We start from the raw sequence: 18,462 nt of genomic DNA, 5'->3' as shown, positions 1-18,462 counted from the left end.
TCTCCGAGGGTGTAGGGTGGAGGCGGAGACGTCGGATTAACGGGAAAGAAGGGTACTTACCCTGGTTCCGGTCCTCGATCGCTCGGCGTTCGGGTCGGCTCTCCAGGCGGTCCGGTACGCAGCGGCGGGGTTCGCGGGTCGCGGGAGACTCGGCACACTCGCGGTTCGATTTCCGCGGATTCAATAATACTCTCGCGAGTCGGGTCGGCAGGCGGCTTCTCGGCGTCGTGAAAGCGCGAGTCCGGTCGTAATCGTGGCGGTCGGTATCGGCGGCTGGAATTACGGCTCGGGAAAACCAAAGAGACCGTTTTCCGGCTCGTCTCTCTCGTCTTGCTAGGCTAGGGGGTGCGGTGCGGTACGGTTCGCGGCCGGCTTTTCCGGTGTCGTCACGCATCCGGCGCGACGGTGTCGCATCATGGCGGGTTCCGGTTCCCGCCAAGATCGGTTCGGTGGTGCGGGGATCGCGGGGGGCGCTCGCGGGTACCGGCGGATCTCGGTATCCGTCGGTCGCATTCGGGGGTTCGAGTTCGGGGCGCGTACAGCTAGGAACAGGCCTGGCGCAGCCAGGTCTGTTGCAACTTTAGAGAGTGCCTCCATGGCCAAATTTTTTTACAAAAATCTAAATTTGGTTACTAATGCATATGCAATGGTAATTAGTCACAAAAAATTAAATTTAACAATAAAATTAATAAGTTGAAAAAAATTATTTTGATACATTGTCACGTTGCCCTGATTTTCGGGCCCGTCCGACGAGAGAAAACCTGAGCAACGGCGGGTTTTTACAGGCCGTGAGATACGTGGTCCACCCGTGACAAACGGTATCTCGTAGGCTCGATTTTCCCGACGGATCTTACAAGGTTCGGGACTTGAAACGAGCGCCAGACACTCGCAAGTGTCACACGAACAATTCGTAACGAACGCGAGACGCGAATTATAATACCGAACCTACGAGAACCCCGCGAGGGCCTGAATAGCGGCAGCCTGGGCCAGGATTCTACGCGGAGGGAATACGGGACGTTTCCAATGAAGCGTACACGAGTGTGGGCGTCGAGTTAACATTTATTTGTTCCGGTTTTTACAAGGAGCTGCCGGGATCGCCCGGCAGCGGTGTAGTCGAAGCCCGCGCGATTTTACAAACTTGTACGACAAGTAGACGGTCGTTCGCGCTTTTTGCACCCGGATATGCTTTCCTACGCGTCGAACTCGATCGCGGGCGCGATGTACGGCAGCCTCCATCGACAATTAGCCGGTCGAGAAGCGATCGGGTTCTGATGGAATACGCGGCAGCAAATTCTAATCGACTGTGGCCGTCGGAAGTAGTCGGAAACGGCGATACGGCTTTCGTCGCGTCGTCCCACCGTGGGACATTCCCAGGTTGGCCACGTTCACGAAAAATCGGCAACGGAACGAGCCCCCCGCCCGTTGACCGACCGACGGCCTCACCCCCTACGCGATTCTATCCTGATCGCGATTTACGGCGGGCTTGGTTACGTCTTTTCGCGACGCGAAGTGCGACCGATTCACCAAAACGTCACCGAGCCAACGCGAAAATCACAATACTGCGGAAGCCTGATCGGCACTTACCACTCGGCAACGTGGTTTCTTAGCTGCTTAGCTCTTTTTCTGTTCGGCAGCTTCTCCTCGACTCGTACGCCTCGGCAGCACTAGGTTTCCCAAAATAACTATAAGACCGACGCAATAGTAAAGCAACTACCCCGTACGAATTTCGGCAGCACAGTGACCTACTTCGCGAAGACTCGCCAACGCGGAAGCGAGGCGTCCTCCACTATCCTAGTTTTCCCTGCTCCCGCGCGACGCTCGGACCTATCCCTAGCTGTCGCGCGCCAGGGCCGCGTCCGGCGGTCCGGGGCCCTCGGCAACGGATTTATCGGCTAACGCTTTCCCGATGACACGCGTTGATTGGCCGATTCCCATGGAGGAAGACACCGAGCCGTTCCCTCGACGGACTCTTATAGCTTTCCGGGACGAGGCGGCGACGAGGTCGAGATGATGTACTCCTTAGGTCCGTAATTCCTCGGCAGCGCCTCCGGGTTGACAAACCCGGGCTCGGTGTTCTCCTCGATATTCTCCTGCAGGGTGTCCCTTGTAGCTGTCCCCTGAGCTTTTCTCCTCGGATTTTCCGCGCTCCTTGGAGAAGGGAAAAGAATCCGGGCCCCCTGGGGCCCGATCACGGACCTGCAACTTCTCGTCGCGCCAAGATGCGCGGCGTTTAAACCGCGTTAAACTCCAACCTGGGATCTTGGATGCTCCCAGGGAGATCGATCACGACAGCCGTTATCGCGGCGGCGCTGCCAAAGGGCGGCCCCGTCTTTCGATCTAAGATCTGAGGGACGTGGACAAATTTTGCCACGTCACCTAGCCCCCCGTCCGTATCCGATTCCCCCCTACCCATCGTCCGCCGGCAGCTCGGTGGATGTTTGGAGGGTCTCCTCCTCCTCTGAAGGGACACTCAACCCGGCCGGGTCGGATTCCTCGTCGAGTTGCAACTCTTCGAGGTTCTCGTCCAGGGTGTCATCCAACCCCTGGGGGGGGGGGCGGTCCGGCAGCGGTGAAGAGTTATTCCCGTCGTCCGCGGACTCGTAGGAACAGTCGGCGTCCGAGTCGATCGTGGGAGCAATGACGATGGCCTCCGCTTCCGGTGGGCAAGTCGGCATCCTGCGGGGTACCGTGATAGTTTGTTGCCACGTCTGCGTCGTCATTGTCCGTTGTTTTAGATGGCCTCCCTTGGTTAAATATTCACGGAGGATCTGTCCCACGGGGAGCCGATATTCCGGGGAATCTACGGCCCTTAAGGCCTCGATCAGGTTGTCGAGGGGGCTGCGGGGCTCGGCTCTTCCGCTCTCGGCATCCATTTTAACGTGAGTCCACAGCGGTACTGAAATAAAACCTCTCAATTTAGGCCTAGGTGTTTCATTCCCGTGATGGAAAGAACGCTTTCAGATCGCTCACGTGGACTTTGCCCAAATCCTTGCCGGCTTCCGTGGCTACGCGATATACTACCGGCGAGATCTTCTTCGTTACGATTACGGGCCCTACGTACTTCGGAACTAATTTCGGCGCAACATGCTGCGCCGTCGACGATAAAACGCGTTGCTGTTTTAAAATCCTATCCCGTACCTCGAACTCCCGATCGCGGTGTCGCAAATTGTAGTGACGCGACTGTCGGTTGTACGCTCCTTAGCATTGGTAGCTGGGCAACCCGCTCTTTCCACTTTGTTGTGGGGCCTACCTCGAGGTCGAGAGGCGGTTCCGCATCCGCTCGCACACATTTGGCCGGTCGCGGTTCTCGCCCGAAGTTTAAAAAGGCTGGGGAAGCCTGTAGTACTGAGTGTCGTGCCGTGTTATACGCGAATCGAAACTGCGGCAAGTTCGCGTCACAGTCTCTGTGGTCTCTTCCGATGTAGGCAACGATCATCGTTTTTAATACCCTATTGACGCGTTCCACCGGGTTCGCTTGCGGGTGGTACGGGGGTGTCGTAGTAAGCCGAATTCCGTATTCTTCGGCGAGGTCGCGTAGACATTTATTCTCGAATTCTGTGCCGTTGTCCGTCAATAGTACGTCAGGGGTTCCCCATCGGGAGGAGACTAACTCCTCAAGTACCTCGGCAATTTTCGGACCGGTCGCACGTCGTAGCGGGGCGCACTCAATCCATTTTGTGAACAGAACCTGTATCACGAGGAGGTACGCGTGACCGGACCTGCTAGGAGGGAACGGGCCCATAATGTCGGCAACTACCACTGACCACGGCGTGTCGATACGGCGCCGACCCATCAACCCGGAAGGGAGTGTCTGCTCCACTGTCGTGAGTTGACAGGTAGTACATCGTCTAACCTATTCTACCTCAGTACAATACATGCCGGGCCAGTAGTAGCGAATCGCGATTCGATAGTAGGTCTTTTCTATGCCTAGGTGTCCCGTCTGCGGTCTATCGTGCGCCTCGTGCAGGATCTCGGATCTGCGCTCCTCGGGGACAACTAATTTCCATTCGTCCCCGTCTTGCCCTAACGTTTCCGCGATCAGAGGGTCGGTTCTTCGGCAAAATAATTCCCCGCTACGAATGGACCAGTCTTTAAATTTTTCCGGGTTTTTCTCGACCTCCGCGAATTTCCCCTCGTACCAGCTCGCGCGTACTACGGCAGCTATCGGAGTCTCCCCCCCCCCAATGACACCCCCCCTCTCAAAAACGCGCGAGAGTGCATCCGGCACCTTTTTTAATGCGCCTTGTCGGTAAACTACTAGAAAATCATATTCAAGTAATTGTAGGGCCCAACGCGCCAGCCTTCCCGACGGGTTCTGTAATTTCCGTAACCAACATAGACTGTTGTGTTCGGTTACTACGGTAAAAGTGTACCCCTCTAAATACGCGCGAAATTTTTGTACCGCCCAGACTATCGCTAGACATTCTAGTTCCGTCGCGGAATATTTCCTCTCCGGCATCGTGAGAGATCTGCTTGCGAACGCGATTACTTTTTCTATTCCCTCGACCTCTTGTGTTAAAACGGCGCCTAATCCTACCGTGCTCGCATCCGTCTGCAAGGTGAACGGGATTTCGAAATCAGGACACGAAAGAGTCGGTGCAGTCCCGATCGCATCCCTAAGGGTTTCGAAGGCAGTTTGTTGTCCGTCCTTCCATTCCCATTCCTGATTTTTCCGCAATAAGTTGTTCAGCGGTTCTGCAAGTGTTGCGAATCCCGGAATGAACCTCCTATACCAGGATGCCATTCCTAGGAATCGCCGCACCTGTTTCACGTTTTTCGGGGAAGGATACGTTAAGATTGGTCTTATCTTATCGACATCGATTTTTAACCCCTCGTGACTGACCACGAATCCAAGGTAACGGACTTGCTGTCGGCAAAATTCGCATTTTTCGGGGTTGATTACACTGTCCAACACCAAAAAAATTTTGCAATACCCGTTGGGTGATTCTTATACACTTTGTCATCCCAAAACCGAATCTGAAAGTAGAATTGCTCCATCACGCAACGTTTTCGAAAAATTTTGGTTTTTGTAAAAATACCCGATTTTGATACGAAACGACGTGTTACGCAAAAACTAAACACGCGAGAAAGTTAAAATTTGAGTCAAGAGATAGAGGGGACTCTCCTCTACATATTCATATAGTCAATTATATTTTTATGTACTTCCTAATAGTTGTAAATGGTTGTTAAAGTTTGAAAATGTGCCGACGCGGGTACTTTGTACGCTCTATTTTTGTATTTATGTGAAAAATCCTTTATCTAGCGGGAATTTACTATACAGGAATGCATTCTACAGACATTTCTGGTAAAGAAACCATTCACGAAAAGTATTTGGTTCCCTTAATGTACGAGAAGGATCAGAAAATGTTGGGGGTTCGGGGGGCGAGCTGACCCGGGCTCCCGGGGGGGAGCATAGCTCCCCCCGTGATACGCCGACACCCCCGGGTTATTGTCCCGGTGTAGGGGGGTGTCGGTCCGTCCCTCCCCGATTGGGGAGGGGGATCCGTGGGGGGTTTGGGGAAAGGAAGGGTCGGGGCGTGCCGGATCACGCCTCCGACGGCCCTTCCTTCCGGTGGCGGCGTCTTCTTGCCTCGGCCGGGGCTGGTTCCTTCGGGATACCGGCTCCGAGCGGGGCACGAAGACTCCGGGAGCTGTGGGTGGACCGAGCTGGGGCTCGGGAAGCCCAATCCGAAGGCTCCAGGGATGGGGACACCGGGCGGGTCCCTCCGCCCGGGGTCTTATAGCGAAGGCAGTGGGGGAGGTTAACCCCTCCCCCGGGGTATGATGATAGCTGGGGGGTGTCCTGTTGAGTACTCGCGTGATCCAGGCACCTCCCGTGTAGCTTAGGTGGGCGTGAGGTTTTAGTGGGTAGTCTCCGGGGGCTCGCCCCCCGGGGAGAATCCCACTTAACCCCGGCTTCCCCCAGGGAGCCGGGGTATGTATAAAACATTTCCTCACGATAAAAAAAAAAGGATCAGAAAATGTTAATTGACAGCGTGTGCGCGACGCGTTCGCGCCAGACGGCCATTGCAGCCTTTTCGCGACTCGCCAGGGCCGTCGCTATGCGTAGTCGACGTTGGTACCACTCAAGTATGTCTTTGCTTACTATGCTTAATTAAATACATTTTTTTTGTCTTTTTGGGTGCCAATCATTACAAAAGATTATAAAAATACGAGTTATATTCACATTTCATTGTGGAAATGCTTAATAAAGAAAATTGACCGCAGCAATGCGGTGACTGGAAAATTTTATTTTCAGTAATTGTTGTCTTATCTTTATAATTGTAATACCAATGGACATTCAAGATTCTTCCGATTAAAATAAGTCCAAACACTATGTAAATGGGACTATTTTTATCGATTTTATTGATCGAAGTTCATAATTAAGACATAGATCTGTGGCGGCGACAAGCTGGCGCCACGTCTCCGCCATGTGTTTAGTTTTAAGAAAGTATGTTTGCACGAATGAATATCGGGTTGCGTGCTGCGCGATAGCGTCGAGTGGATGTTTAGATGACTGGGTCGAGTGTCGCGTAGGGTGAGTGTGTTTAGTTTAGTTAAGAGTGAATGCAGACCGTGAGAATGAAGAAAGAGGGATTGTTGTGAGGATGCGTTAGCGAGCGAATGGTTAGTTCGTAAGTTTAGCTCTGTAAGAGAATTTGTGGAGAGCGGACACGCGGGCTACGCGGGTGTACCGTCCCTCGCACAATAAAACTCTAGTCCAACCACGAGCTGTACATGCTGATTACCCGTAACCTATCCCGACAGTACTCAACGTCCACAGATCGCTCTATATTAAATCGATAAAATCTCGCGGAAGTGTATAAATCAGCCGCACTGTTTTTGTTATATTCATGACGAAATTATTTTAAAATCAAAACAAGGAATACCATTCCAGCATTAATCTTTCATCAAGATATTTCAACAATGGAAAAACGTTACAAAGGAAAAGACTTATGTGCGGATGATTGCTGATTACTGCTGGATACTTCTTATTGAAAATCGGGATACCAGGAACAAACGTCAAGCAAGGCGGAAACATTTTTAATTTGTTTACATCAGAAATAGGTAAGTTTTTGTATTCAATTTTCTTTATTAAGCATTTCCACAATGAAATGTGAATATAACTCGTATTTTTATAATCTTTTGTAATGATTGGCACCCAAAAAGACAAAAAAAAATGGATTTAATTAAGCATAGTAAGCAAAGACATACTTGAGTGGTACCAACGTCGACTACGCATAGCGACGGCCCTGGCGAGTCGCGAAAAGGCTGCAGTGGCCGTCTGGCGCGAACGCGTCGCGCACACGCTGTCAATTAACATTTTCTGATCCTTCTCGTACATTAAGGGAACCAAATACTTTTCGTGAATGGTTTCTTTACCAGAAATGTCTGTAGAATGCATTCCTGTGTAGTAAATTCCTGCTAGATAAAGGATTTTTCACATAAATACAAAAATGGAGCGTACAAAGTATCCGCGTCGGCACATTTTCAAACTTTAACAACCATTTACAACTATTAGGAAGTACATAAAAATATAATTGACTATATGAATATGTAGAGGAGAGTCCCCTCTATCTCTTGACTCAAATTTGAACTTTCTCGCGTGTTTAGTTTTTGCGTAACACGTCGTTTCGTATCAAAATCGGGCATTTTTACAAAAACCAAAATTTTTCGAAAACGTTGCGTGATGGAGCAATTCTACTTTCAGATTCGGTTTTAGGATGACAAAGTGTATAAGAATCACCCAACAGGTATTGCAAAACTCGAAAAAAGTTTAATTTTGTTGGACAGTGTTATTAATCCGGCATCTTTTATTCGTTTTAGTACGCGATCTAGCCATTCGAGTTGTTCGTCGAATATTTTCGTCACGATAATTATATCGTCTAGATATGCGAACGCGTGTGGTTCCATTTCTGGCCCTATTAAACGATCTAGCAAGCGTTGGAAGGTGGCCGGTGCTCCCGTGAGCCCGTACGGCATGCGACGGAAATGAAACAATCCTTTTCCCGGTACCGTGAACGCCGTGATTTCGCGACTTGTGGGTTCTAACGGGATTTGGAAGTACGCCTGACTGAGGTCAAGAGTCGAGATGTATTTCGCGGCGCGCAGTTTGTCCAGTATGTGCGTCATGAGTGGTAAGGGGTACGCGTCTTTCCTAGAGACTTCGTTTACTTTTCTGAAATCGTGACAAAATCTGTATTTGCCATTTGCTTCCTTGACCATGACTATCGGACTTGACCAGCCGCTTTGTGACGGTTCGATTATGCCGTCCGCTAATAAGGTATCTACTTCCTTATATATCGCTTCCTGTACTTTAGGAGAGACGGCATAATATCTCTGTTTTATAGGCGGATTGTCGCCGACGTCAATTTTGCGGCTAATCAAGTCGGTCAATCCGGTCATTTTCTCACATTCCGGCAGCGAAGTCTCTAGAAATTTCTCTAATTTAACCTTCTCTACATCGGTTAATTTTTGTAACCCGCAGCACACTGTCGCGTGGGGGGTATCGTTGAACCGAAACGTTTCCTCCGGCTGTTCTGCAAAGTACCAAATGGCTCGGTGGTATTCCGCGACAATTCCGAATGATGCTATTGCATCTATCCCTCATAATACCGGAGTTACAAGGTTATCTAACACGCGCGCTAATACTTGGCATACTTTGTTCCCGATACGTAATTTGAATTGTGCTTCTTCTGTTGCACGATCTATGGCAGCTGTCGCTAAAAGGAAATAGCATGGACGCTCTGTCCTTTTTAATTTTATTTCTCCGACATCTATCTAAGTGACTACTGCACGGCTTATAAATGTTACCGTGGACTCCGAGTCTACTAATGCGCAAACCGGCATCTTTCCGATGAATGCTTTTACTGTTAGTAACGGCGGTGTTTCTAGTGTTTCTTTTATTGCGACGCGGGCCGATATTAACCACTTCGTTCTCACGGACGTGTTATCACGCAACGTCGATATCGTTCGTATAAGGTCACAGACGTGTTATGACGCGCCGCCGATACTGTTCGTACAGATCAGAGACGCGTTATCACGCGACGCAATTTTGCTTCCGCGGTGCCACGGACGTGTAAATACGCGACGCAATGCCGTTCGTACGATGCTACACACGACATATCTCGCGTTTTTCTTTATTAGATTAAGTGCTTTAATTCGAAAAATTATTAATTTTGGGGACGGTATAGTTAAATAAAAATATTGATTTGTAGGAAATTATTGGTAATAGGATTGTTCGGAATGACTGCGGGCGCGTTAGCATTCAGGATGGATGTGTGTATGTGTGTGCTCGCGCGTCGTGGCAAAGATTGTAACAGCTCGGTGACAAAGGTACAACGAGAAGACTCGTGTGTTTTATCGTTGCCAGGTGAATTGTTTTAATTGCATAAAAGAAACGAATCGTGGTAGTTAGTTACCAGCGAACCGGCGACCCATCAACACGGCATCCGCACACGCGCCTGAATTTATATTAAAAAAAACAAAACGAATAAATATAGTTAGTAGGAGTTGGAGAATCTTGACTGTTGAATCCCCTCCTTCCCCTATAAAATTCAGAAGTGGGATAAAGGACTATTTTTTGGAAATAAGTGCGGTTTTTTTTGTGTATAGTCGCTTCATTGACACGCGGTAACTCGAAGTGGTGAATTGTGTATGTGCCGAGTTTAATTGAGTTGGTGGCGAATCCTATAGAAAGACATTTTATTGAGGGTGGAATAGCGAATTGTGCATTTGATAGTCAAGCGTGTTGGCGCATTTTGAAGACTCAGCGACTGTTTGGGATTGGCTGCGCGTGACGACAGATCTCGCACGCGAGATCCACCGCGCCGCCCCACTATTGGCGGGTGCTCGTGTCGCCGCGAGATCGACGGTCGATCGACGGCGAGTCGTGCCATAGGCTGTCGCCGCCGGATCGATTATCGACGCGATAATAGACATTCTATTGGCCTGGGTTCAAATTCGGCAAGTCATCGTTCCGGCGGTGATAGGAAACCGCTCGCGGCTCGCCGACGATCAGATCGTTAGTTCATCTCCCAACGTCAACATCGCGAAATAGTTCTCTTAAATCGTTAAATAGTAGCTCAGACGCCGCGCGTCGTGGGACCGGTCTAGCTACATCAATTCGGTTTCGGGATTCTCCTCAGCTCAGCTGAGAATAATCATAATTTCTCTCGGTTCATACATTTATTATAACCTGAAGTCCAACCGGTGGGCTTCACATTGTACATATTCTTTGTAAAATTACTCAGTGTAAGTGACGGCCGTTCGACGGTAGAATAAAGTGCTCGTCCCGTACAGCATAGTTTATTTTCCGTCCCAATCCGTAACAGCGACATTAGTATTGACCACCGAAGATGTCGAAGGACTACACCATCAACGAATTGAAGGAATTTTTGCGGGCACGAAACTTAGCAGTTTCAGGATCGAAGGCGGAATTAATCCTCAGGTTGGAGGAATACGATAATAACATTTGGATGGTACTTGCAGCAGAGCGAGAACAACAAGACGAAGAGGAAGAGGACGAAATAGTAGTTGGAGAGAGTTGGAGTTTATGAGAAGAGAGAACAATTTACTCCAGCGCGAAATGGAGCTTCTCCGCCGCGAACGAGACCTAGCGAGGGCTCAAGCTATGGCGAGTCCAATGGGAATCGGAAGTGTAGCGGATGGTTCCAGTCGGAGTACGTTATCGGCGAACATGAGTATCCGTGCGATTGGCGACCTCCTTTGCGATTTTGACGGGTCCGACGGTACCTTTTGGAAGTGGGAGCAGCAAGTACGGCTCCTTCAGACCACCTATGAACTGGACGATAAGGCGGCAAAGGTGTTAATCAGTTCTAAATTAAAAGGACGTGCCGCGAATTGGCTCCATTCGAAGTCGGAACATCTCGTCATGGACGTTGATGTAATATTACGAGAAATGAAAATGATGTTCGACCACCGACCCAGCAAATTGACGTTGCGGAAGGAATTTGAAAGCAGAGTCTGAACGGCGGGCGAACCTTTCTCGGAATATTGCCATGATAAGGTAATTTTGGGAAATCGCGTGCCGATTGCAAGTGACGAATTGATAGATTACCTCATTGACGGTATCGCTGACACGCGGCTCCGAGAACATACCAGAATATCGCGGTTCCGAACGACTGCCGATCTATTGGAGGCGTTCGAGAAAATTACCTTGGAGACGAGAGGAACTGCCAGCGGCGATAAGAAGTTTTACAAAAGGAGCAGCGATCTACGTGGAAAACCCGAGCAGCCGAAGAAGACGGTGCGGTGTTTCAATTGTGGGGAGGCAGGGCATGTGTCCCCAAGATGTCCAAAACCGAAGAGTCGGGAGTTTGGAGCCTGTTTTGGATGCGGATCGACCACGCATCAACTGAAGGATTGTACGCGACGGGCAGCAAATCAACAAGAGGAGAGCGGTACACGAAGGGAGCCCAGCATCAGGAAGGGGTCCAGCCCGACGACGACGGCAAATATGGTACAACCAGCACTCCCGGCACCGTATCTGCTCTCACTAAGTTATGTTGTGACTGATAGAAACGACCATTCTTGTAAGTATTCGTTGAACGCAATGTTAGATTCGGGATCACCGATTAGTTTTATTAAAAGCGGTTTTGTACCCGTTGAAGCGCGAACTCCGTTGCCAGACAACCTATGTGAATTTGCAGGAATTAACGGTTCACGTATGGAAATATTGGGTCTTTTTGAACGCGAGGTTGAGGTCGAAGGAATTCCTATTAAATTAAGATTTTACGTAGTTCCGGATAATACTATGGCGTTTATGGCGGTATTAGGGCGAGATTTTTCTTCAAATTCCATAATCAGACTGTCATTTGATAACGGGTTCGTAGTATCTCGAAGAGAAAACAAGTCCGCGAACGATGTAGATTCGGCGATCGAGCAAATTTTGAACATTGATTGTATAAGCGAACCGGTTGCGACACCGGAGAAACTTCGAATTAACCCAGAATTGGATTCGGTGGTGGTGGGACAAATCAAAGAGTCGTTCCAATCGGATTATTTACAACTGAAGCAATCGAGTACTGATAAGGTCGATTTTGAAATGAACATAGTTTTGAAACATGACCAACCAATTTGTTTTAGACCGCGACGACTTTCATATGCCGATAGAGAAAAATTACAAGGTCTTTTAGATGATCTCTTAGACAGAAAAATCATTCGCCCGAGCGAATCACCGTACAGCAGTCCGATTGTTTTAGTACGGAAGAAAAACGGGGAAACCAGGTTATGCGTAGACTATCGGGAATTAAACAAAATCACAATTAAAGACAACTTTCCAAGTCAGTTAATTGAGGACAACATAGATCAATTAAAGAATAAACGATATTACACGACATTAGATTTGAAGGACGGATACTATAATGTCCGGATGGCGGATCAGGCGATTAAATTTACATCATTTGTCACTCCTATCGGGCAATATGAATTTTTGTTTTGCCCTTTTGGACTGACTAACGCCCCGAAGGTATTCGCACGATTTGTTAAAAAATTATTTTGCGACTTGATTAGAGCCCATAAAGTATTAGTGTATTTCGATGATTTTCTAATTGCGACGGAAACTCTCGAGGAACATTTAGAGATTCTGCGAGAAGTTTTCCGAACAGCCGGACGATGTCGGTTACCATTTAAATTGAATAAGTGTGCCTTTGCACAAACCGAAGTTGATTATTTAGGATACCGCGTTAGTATCGAAGGAATTCGACCGAGTGACGATAATATCAAGGCCGTTCTTAATTATTCTATTCCGCGTAACTCAAAGGATGTTTTACGCTTTGTGTCACTAGCCAGTTATTTTCGGCGATTTATACCTGGGTTCTCCATCATTGCTAAGTCATTATACGACCTGGTCAGGAAGGATGCTAGATTTATATTTGGCGAAAAAGAAAATAGCGCTTTTGAAATGTTAAAAGGTCGGTTAGCAGAAAAACCGATTCTTTCGATTTATTCTCCCACGGCCGAAACCGAGCTTCATTGTGATGCGAGCGCGTCCGGATTTGGCGCAATATTGTTACAGAAGCAAGCAGATGGACGTTTAAAACCAATGGCATATTATAGCCAGCGAACAACACCGGTAGAAGCTAGGTATCATAGTTTTGAGCTGGAATGTCTTGCAGTAGTAAACGCAGTTAAACGGTTCAGAATTTATCTTGCGGGTATTCGTTTTAAAATACTGACGGATTGCGATAGTTTTCGTTTGACATTAAGCAAGCAAAACATAAATCCGCGAATTTCCCGTTGGGCGCTTTATTTACAAGATTTTGATTATGAAATTCATCATAGACCGGGAAACAGAATGAACCACGTTGATGCTCTCAGTCGTTGTTATGGCGTTTTAGTAGTTGAAGGTAATACTTTTGAGCAAACATTGTCCATATGCCAGGATAAAGACCCAGAAATTAGGAAAATCCGAAGCGAATTAGAGCAAGTGGAATCAAAATACTTCGAATTACGTGATGGACTAGTATACCGGAAAGATAAAACTAAAAAATTGTTATTTTATGTGCCGCGTTCGATGGAAGATAATGTAATTCGTACATGTCATGACGATTTGGGACACGTAGGCAAGGATAAGGTTATTCAAAATATTGTAAAATTATATTGGTTCCCAAATTTGCAGCAAAAGGTAAAAGAATATATTTCCAATTGTTTACGATGCATCGAATTTTCACCGCTTAGTGGAAAACAAGAAGGATACCTGCATAGCATCGAGAAGGGAAAGTACCGTTTCATACTTTACACTTAGACCACCTTGGTCCGCTCGAAAAAACAGGAAAGGGATACAGACATTTATTAGCGATGTGTGTGTGGTGGTGTGGTGTGGTGGTGTGGTGGTGTGTGGTGGTGTGTGGTGTGTGTGGTGGTGTGTGTGTGTGGTGGTGGTAGACGGTTTTACAAAATTCATCAGACTATACCCTTGTAAATCAACGAGTTCTCAGGAAGTGATAAAGTTTTTAAAAGAATATTTTAGGGTATATAGCAGGCCAAAACGGATAATTACAGACCGCGGTACTGCTTTCACATCAAATAATTTTAAAGAATTTCTGGATAATGAAAATGTCCAACACATTTTAATTGCAGTTGGCACCCCTAGAGCCAACGGTCAAATTGAACGATTTAATCGTGTTATAACACCAATGATGGCCAAACTGTGTGAAGAACCGAGTAAATGGGACAGAGTTTTAGAGCAGGTAGAATTTACTTTAAATAATACAATTTGCCGAGCGACAAAAGAAACCCCCAGTCGTTTGCTTTTTAGAGTCGAACAATTACAGAAACGGAATGATTCCCTACGTTTATTGTTAGAGTCACGTTCGTGCGACGACAGAAATTTAGAAATAATTCGGGAAAAAGCGAATTACAATGATAAGCATAAGGATGCATTGGTTTATAATGTCGGGGACTATGTCATGATTAAAAACACAGACACATCAGCAGGGGTTAATAAAAAATTGATAACCAAATTCAAGGGACCTCATGTAGTTAAAAAGGTTTTAGATCATGATCGTTATGTAATAAGTGACATTGATGGATTCCAGGTAACGCAAATGCCGTACCATGGAGTTTTGTCCCCAGACAACATGCGACGTTATAAAGCGATATGATCGTTAAGAATTTGTTATGTTGATAGCGATAAGAATGTATATTTTATATTATATTTCATATTATAATGTATTTATCAAAAATATGTACATAGTAAGTAGCAACTAAGGAAGCGAAATATTGTATTCGGGTTAGCCGGGACGGCTAACAGGTCAGGATGGCCGAACTGTAGGAAATTATTGGTAATAGGATTGTTCGGAATGACTGCGGGCGCGTTAGCATTCAGGATGGATGTGTGTATGTGTGTGCTCGCGCGTCGTGGCAAAGATTGTAACAGCTCGGTGACAAAGGTACAACGAGAAGACTCGTGTGTTTTATCGTTGCCAGGTGAATTGTTTTAATTGCATAAAAGAAACGAATCGTGGTAGTTAGTTACCAGCGAACCGGCGACCCATCAACACGGCATCCGCACACGCGCCTGAATTTATATTAAAAAAACAAAACGAATAAATATAGTTAGTAGGAGTTGGAGAATCTTGACTGTTGAATCCCCTCCTTCCCCTATAGATTTCAGGATATTTTACATTTATTGTTTCTGTGTGTGATATAATTCGAAACATGGAACTACACATAACGCAACATCACAATTTTCACAATAGTATCTTGTTTCTTTGCGGATACATTTTATTTTGCACCATACACAACGCACACTTGAACACACGCACACTTAAACGAGAACTAACTGAAACGACATAGAAATAAGCGGTGTCCTCAGACGGAACAAGGACAAGCCCGCGTGTCTACACGTCCGTGGTACCGCGGAAGCGAAATTGCGTCGCGTGATAACGCGTCTGTCATCTATACGAACAGTATCGGCGGCGCGTCATAACACGTGTGTGACCTTATACGAACGGTATCGACGTCGCGTGATAACACGTCCATGAGAACGAAGTGGTTAATTCGGGTGAAGTGTCTTCGGACCTTTCGAGCGAGTTCTCTCCTCGTTTCCCGTGCCTTTATTGCATTTACGGCAGCTGTTTATCGTGATTCCCTCTGCTCCGCACCGGTAACAATGTAGTCGCAGCTCTTCGCGACAATCTCACGCCATGTGCCCGGTCTTACGGAAATTCCAACACATTAGTGACATTCTTCCGCTCGCGCGTTGTTTATCGCGCGGTGGTATTTGTCGGTTGTTGTCATTTTCGGGCGATTTCCTTCGGTGCGTCGCGGTATCTCGTGGCCGTATCGCTTTCCTTTCTGATTTAAAATTCCGATTTTCGCGAGTATGGCTAGAGGATTTTTCGCTCGAACCCTCGCTATCCACGCTCGTTACGGCAGCCATTGCATACGCGCATTCATAATTATTTAGTTTCCCCTTGTCCTGTTGTTTTTGGCGGGGGTACCGGTAAGGGTCGTACGCGAAACTTGGATGGGCCATTTCGGACGCTCTTGGGTTATGTCTTGTCGTCATGTCCGTCTGTCGTTCTGCTTCTAACAGTTCGTCTTGTAATTGTTCTAGTGTCATTATTGTCGTTAGTGCTATTGCCTATCGAATAATTGGTTTCGTGCCCCAGTATACTTTCCTAATCTTTTTGTCTTCCGGCCACGACGGGTCAATTTATTAAACATTGCCCGCATTATGACAATGTAATCGCGCAACGGTTCGTTTTCTCCCTGATACCGATCTTTAATATTTCTCTCTAACGTTTCGCGATACTTGGGATCCCCGAAAAATGGCCTATATTCGGCCACAAATTTATCCCATGACGTCCATTTATTTTCCCGCGTCTCGTACCAATGGGCCGCGATTCCGTCTAAACATACCGGTAGGCAACGTAATAAATTTGTATCCACGATATTACAATATTTCCGTTGTTTCATTAGGCAATCCAGGAAGGATTCCGAATCCTCTCCTGGTGCCCCGGAAAATTTTTTTCGCCATTTACGCATTATTTCTGCGGTTGGCGTCCCCCGGTAAAATAATTCACGTGATACGTTCGCCGGCATCGGTCTAGAATGACTCGGATTTATTCCGGTTACGAGGTGTGAGGGGTATTGCATCGGTTCATTTCCACGATATTCCGGCATCGGCTCTTCCGCGCGAAAATCCGGCACCGGTAAAATAATGTTTTTCGGCGGTGATCTTTCCGTCCAAGCATTATTTTCAATATTGGGTTCTACGTCGGACAAAGGCCATTCATCCGACGCTTCCCCGTAGACCGACTTTGTTTCCCCCTCGTCCCCTTCGTCGCGTTCCGGTTTGAGCATCTTGCTCATCTGTTTCGTATTTCCCGAGTCGCTTACTATCGCTTCGTTTGGTTTTTCAGGCAAGGCCATAAATTCCCGGTCTGTTTGTGTTTTGGTTGCCTCGCTCGGGCGAGGCGACCCCGGCTGATGGCGTTGCCGCGGTACGCGTACGAACAATAGATTCCTTGTCCCCAATCGGCAACAGAAAAACTATCTCTAAATTCCTCGCTAATGTATCGGGTGTGTTCGCGTGTTTCGAAATTGTATCCCGGCAGCACGAATTTATCCTCCGCTACGCGCGGCTTTTCCCAGCAATTTTTACAACGTTAATTATAATTTGTCGCTAAGTCCGAGTTGTTTCGCTAATCGTTCTCGCTTTTTTTCTCTCGCGAGATAATTGCGCCAATTTGTCGTTTCGCGTTCGCGAATATTACTTTCGTACGTTTAACGATTACAAAGACGGCACGTGGTTCCCGACGACCCAAATTCTACGAGGCGTTCTTTAGAACGTCCCTTCCATCACCGTAAATTACACACATAAATTACATATAACATATTAAACACATGGTACATTTCAATATCATATTGTCAATTTCATTTCAATATCATTCAATGCAATTCAATAAGACATCAATGATAAAAAGAAAATTTAATAAGGCATGACAAATAATTTAGTTCAATATATCATCGTACATAATTCTCCACTTCATCAAGTATTATCTTTACATTATTACTTGCCTTGCCGACGACATAAATTAATCATGAAATTACGGATTTGCGGAAAATGTTACAAAATAAACTTTTCGGTACGGAATGAGCACTTTATTCCCGTCTAGCGGATCGTCACTGACGAACTTTACAAAATTTATATACAAGGTGAAGCCAACTGGTAGGTTGGCTTTAGTTGTCAATAAATGTATTAACCCGAAAGGAATGTGTAATTATTCTCAGCGGAGTTGCTGGGAATCCAGATAACTGAATCGCCGTAGTACAAGACCGGTCCCACGACGCGCGACGTCTTAGCTACTTATGAACGATTGCAGAGAAAACGATTTAGAACTGTTAACGTGTAGATGAACTGACGATCTGATCGTAGGCGAGTCACGAGCGGTTTTCTATCACCGCCGGAACGATGACTTACCGAATTTGAATCCTAGGCCAATAGAAATTCTATTAGCTGCGTCGTTCATCGATCCGGCGGTGACAACCTATGGCACGACTCGCCGTCGATCGACCGTCGATCTCGCGGCGACACGAGCACCCGCCAATAGTAGGGCGGCGCGGTGGATCTCGCGTTCGAGATCTGACGCCACGCGCAGCCAATCCCAAACATTCCGCCCGCCTCGTCATTCATTGACGAAATTGAGACAGAATGAATGGATCGGCAACGTGTGGCGTAGTAAAGTGAACTATGTGTCGTGAGTGAATAAATGGAAATGTACAGTGAACCAAATGACGATGGGGTGAAGATACAATGAGGATGAAGTGCCTTAATGAGGTGAAGTCTAATTACTTTTATAGGCCCGGATCGGGAGAACCGCTCATCTGATCAGTCTCGGAGGCCTCGCCAGCATCCTTTTCCCCATCGTCCGGTGGCAGCAGAGGAATTAGTTTGTGCACCGGCCGGAGAAATTGCGACGTGGCAGTGCG

General features: G+C 47.2%; 1 protein-coding gene across 1 annotated transcript; it reads left to right on the top strand.

The window, feature by feature from the left end:
- Positions 1 to 10,358: 10,358 nt before the first annotated feature.
- Positions 10,359 to 12,659, top strand: LOC143363237 (uncharacterized). Its single transcript, XM_076803846.1, has 4 exons — positions 10,359 to 10,532; positions 10,583 to 10,906; positions 11,030 to 12,490; positions 12,630 to 12,659. Exons 1-4 carry the CDS (start codon positions 10,359 to 10,361, stop codon positions 12,657 to 12,659), a joined length of 1,989 nt encoding a protein of 662 aa, XP_076659961.1.
- Positions 12,660 to 18,462: the final 5,803 nt, after the last annotated feature.

This window comes from Halictus rubicundus, unplaced genomic scaffold, assembly GCF_050948215.1.
Source record: "Halictus rubicundus isolate RS-2024b unplaced genomic scaffold, iyHalRubi1_principal scaffold0028, whole genome shotgun sequence".
NCBI lineage: Eukaryota > Metazoa > Arthropoda > Insecta > Hymenoptera > Halictidae > Halictus > Halictus rubicundus.
The sequence above is the reverse complement of the archived record's forward strand: the minus strand, read 5'-3'. Positions and strand labels throughout refer to the sequence as shown.